Raw genomic sequence first — 3,850 nt, 5'->3', positions numbered from 1 at the left:
TGCACTCTGTCCCACAACCAGGAAGCCTCACATCAAAAATGGGGTGCAGCAGCCGTTGGAACACTCACTTCCCCAAACCATCCACCCCAGCCTTGCTTTTGAAATGGGGAAACCGAGGCACATCAAACAAATCCTCAAGGGCAGGAAGGGAGCACTGCTGGGGAAAGAGGGTGGCTGGAAACCCCCCCAGCCCACCCATGACCCCCACTATCCCCATACACAGTGTGGGACAGTGCTGGGTGTTGAGATGCTCAGAGATGGGGCTGGCAGGACCCATCCCTCCTCACCTTCCCATTTCAGGTTTCTGGGGCTGACAGGAACACAGGAATCCCCCAGCCAGCCCTGCCTTTCAAGCCAAGCTGTTGCTCAGTTCATGAACAGGTGTTGTGAGCAAGCAGGAGCTGTTATAGAGGGTGTGGGGGGTGTCAGGCTGGTGCTGGCCCCCACCGCTCGCTCTCTGTTGTGCAAACACAGGAGTGCTTGTTTCCAAGCACCTGAGCAGGTGAGGAGCCACATGAGAGGAGGGTCAGGCAGGCTGTGCTGCCTGCAAGGACTCCTGGAAGGGAAGGTGAGGGGGAGGGAAGGTGAGGGGTAGGCATGGCAGCCTCCACCCCTGCACTGCCCCCAGCAGAGAGTATTTATTAAAGGCAGCACCATGATCAACTCCAGAAAATAATTTGTATCCAAGATGAGAAATTTATTTGTATTTCTTTACAGCATGGAAAGGGGTTCGGCCATTAAGTGACAAGGGGCACAGGGCAGCCCCAGCCCCTGCAAAGTCAGATACCATAAGGGCTGTCTTCATGCCAGGGCAAGTGCAGAGACCAGCCAGCACCTTTTTCAGGGGACAACGTGGCAACAGGGTCAGGGTTGGCAGAAAATGGGTGCAGGGGTAGATACACCCCCCTGTGAGGGTGTAATTACCACCTACACCACCTCGGTCTCAGTTCAATGGAGGGATGCAGCAGGGCATGGGACAGCAGCCCCCTGCCCTGCCCTCCCCTCCCCTGCTTAGAGACACAGTGGAGACAGTGTAGGAGAGGTACAGTGCCCGATTGCAAGAGTTTATCAAGGCATCACTGTGCCATTGCCAGACCAGCAGCCCTGAATGGCCCCTGTGCTGCTTTATCTCCTGCTGGCATCAGCTAAACAGATCAAGCAGCTTCTCCCACCCCACCCCCCATCAAAAAAAACCACTCCAAATACCTGTACAGACTCAGTGTGCCATATCAGTACAAAAATATACACAAACTCTACAGATCCCAGCTCAGTAGATCAAAACACAGCTATAAATCACAGTTCACAGGACAGCATCAGGCCCAAGGAGCGATGGGGTCCCCCCACCATGAGCATACTCCAACATGGTGTGGAGGCAGATCATCCTCCAGCCTCATGGGGTCATTTCTCATCCAGCCGACAGTACAGGTACATGGAAACTGCCATGGCTGCAATCTGGGGGTAGGGAGATCCAAGTCAGCCCCACTAATGTGTATTCTCCCCCCCCATCCCAACAGGGTTTTGGGACATAGCCCACCACCCCCAGTGCACCATGGAGGAAGAGCTGGGTGTGCCCAGGGCAGAAGGCTTAGTAGCCTGAAGCAGATGGTGGTCCATGGGGCTGCACCAGGCCCCTGAAGCCCCTTGGCCACCCAGGCTGGTCCCAGCCCCACTACTCACCACCAGGTACAAGGAGGAGGCAAGTACAGCAATACTCAGGCACTCACCTCCAAGGCAGCAATGCCAGCTGCCACACCACCCACCGCTCCTGCATTAGTCCTGATGTTTTCCAAGATCTGTTTGAAACAACCCTGCAGGAGGCAACCACACAGGTGTGGATGAGCAAGAGGTGGCAATCCCCCAACTGCCAGAGCACAGCATCCCCAGAAAGGGGGGTACACTTCTCCAGCTCAGAGTGCACAGCCATGGAGAAAGTCTGGGGGCTTCATGGGGGCCACTCATCTGAGCCACTTCTCAGGCAAAAGCACAATATTGGGTGGGGAAGGAGAGGAGGGGAAGAGGCAGAGAAATCACCCAATAAGGCAGAGTAGTGCCTGGGTTCATGCCCAGCACCAGGCATGCCACCCTGCTCCCTTTAGGATCAGAGCTATGGTAATAGCATTGCTTGTCTCTACCAGGGACAGGCCAAGGTCATCACAGCATCCCCCACCCAGGACTTAAAGCCCATGAGATCACCATGTCCAGAGCTGGAGCTACAGGACAGGTCTACCTCCCCATGCCCAGCACACCCCAAACCAGGCTCTGCCAGAGGACAAGAGCCAGCAGCACATCCGTACCTGGACGTGGCTTTGTGCGGCGAGCGTGTCATTGCAGGGCTGCTGCATATTACAGCAGGACTCAGGGTAGGTGTGCTTTGTCTCATACCAGTAGGAGTTGTTGAAGTCTGTGTAGTTATTCAGGCCACAGCAATGGAACTAGAGGGAGAGAGAAGAAGGGATGGGGAGAGCATCCTTCAGATCTCCCTCCAGGCTTCAACACAATGTGAACCCCACTGCCTCATGGAAGGTGTCACCCAGCTCTGGTGGGGTGCTCAATGGTCATCTCAGGGCACACCATCACATACAGCTCTCACCTCAGCCATGGGACTGCTAGATTCCAGGCAGGTATTTCCCAAACATCTGGGAAGCTGACAAGGTGGTGACAGCTCAACACATCCAGGATTGCAAAAGTATCCCCATTCCCATCCCACTGGCCCACCTGGGTGTGCACCACCAAGTTTGTGTTGGAAGGATCCCAACCCACAGGTGAGGGCCCCAGGTCTCAGCACACCTTTGTCATGGTGACATTCCAGTTTTCTGTGAAAGTCCCATCCACACCATACTTCTCCTTCAGCTTAGGGGTCACCACAGCTGTCAGCAGCACCTCTGCCTGGAATTAGGGGCAAAGAAACACCATCAAAGAGGGTCCTGGGGAGCAGCACAGAGCCAAGAGCCTCCATACTGGTCTCAGCCCATAGGAAGGAGACCAGTGAGACCCAGCATGGCCAACAGCACATCACACCATGTCCCTTTGACTGACAGAGAGCTTGGCCCCTTCCCCACTAACCAGTGCTTTGTGGCACTGAGGTCACTTGTGACCAGTGAGTCATCTGATAAGCAGTATTAAGTGAGGGAGCCAAGAATGATGTTTTCCCTGTGGTTGACTTCTCTGCCTAATGAGGCAGTCACCTTTCTCCCCAGGTGGTTTCTCAGGTGCCTAATAAAGGGTTGAGTTTGCTCAGCATGAGGTATTAGGAACTTCCTCTCCCACATGGCTCCTACCCTGAGATGGGGAGGTGTCAAGCCTAAGCTTGTAATGGACTGAGGGGCTTGAGAGAAAGAAGTGGCTGAAACCTGCCCTAAAGAAATGAGGTTATGGTACAGCCTGCCCTTGTAGGCAGTGCCAGCAGTGACTGTCAAACACCCCCTCTTCCTGCAGCAGCGCCCACCCCTCAGCTTCCCCATCCATGGGCAGCATTGCCAGCCTGTGTCTCCTGTTTTCCCAAAGGGTAGGACAGGTCCCAGATCAGCCCAACCCAAGATTCAGGTGTGCCACTCACAGGTCCTGTGTAGACCAGAGCCACCACAGCAACAGCAACTTCGGCAATGAAGATGATCAGCACCACTGAGAAGAACTAGGATACACCAAGGGGAAAGAGGTCAAACTGACAGTCAGAGTCCTCAGGGACTGCAGGAAACCATCTTTTTCCCCAGGGCCACAGGACCTCAGGGTTCAAGCCCTGCCTCATTGTCTTCAGCTCTGGTCCAAGGCAGAAGCAGCACAGCCTTGGGGTTCTCCAGCCTTCCATGTGGCACAGAGCTGAGCTCTCTGGATGCACTCCAAGAGAGACCTC

General features: G+C 54.9%; 1 protein-coding gene across 1 annotated transcript in view; it reads right to left on the bottom strand.

The window, feature by feature from the left end:
- Window positions 1-1,398: 1,398 nt before the first annotated feature.
- Window positions 1,399-3,850, bottom strand: part of TSPAN1 (tetraspanin 1) — a 4,097-nt gene continuing 1,645 nt past the window's right edge. The window contains exons 3-7 of the mRNA XM_009076132.1: window positions 3,557-3,631; window positions 2,788-2,886; window positions 2,295-2,432; window positions 1,725-1,808; window positions 1,399-1,452 (exon numbers count right to left, since the gene is read on the bottom strand). Of these exons, the coding sequence (XP_009074380.1) occupies window positions 1,399-1,452; window positions 1,725-1,808; window positions 2,295-2,432; window positions 2,788-2,886; window positions 3,557-3,631 (450 nt within the window). The remainder of the gene's footprint in view (window positions 1,453-1,724; window positions 1,809-2,294; window positions 2,433-2,787; window positions 2,887-3,556; window positions 3,632-3,850) is intronic.

Source organism: Acanthisitta chloris, unplaced genomic scaffold (genome assembly GCF_000695815.1).
Source record: "Acanthisitta chloris isolate BGI_N310 unplaced genomic scaffold, ASM69581v1 scaffold8616, whole genome shotgun sequence".
Classification (NCBI taxonomy): domain Eukaryota; kingdom Metazoa; phylum Chordata; class Aves; order Passeriformes; family Acanthisittidae; genus Acanthisitta; species Acanthisitta chloris.
The sequence above is the reverse complement of the archived record's forward strand: the minus strand, read 5'-3'. Positions and strand labels throughout refer to the sequence as shown.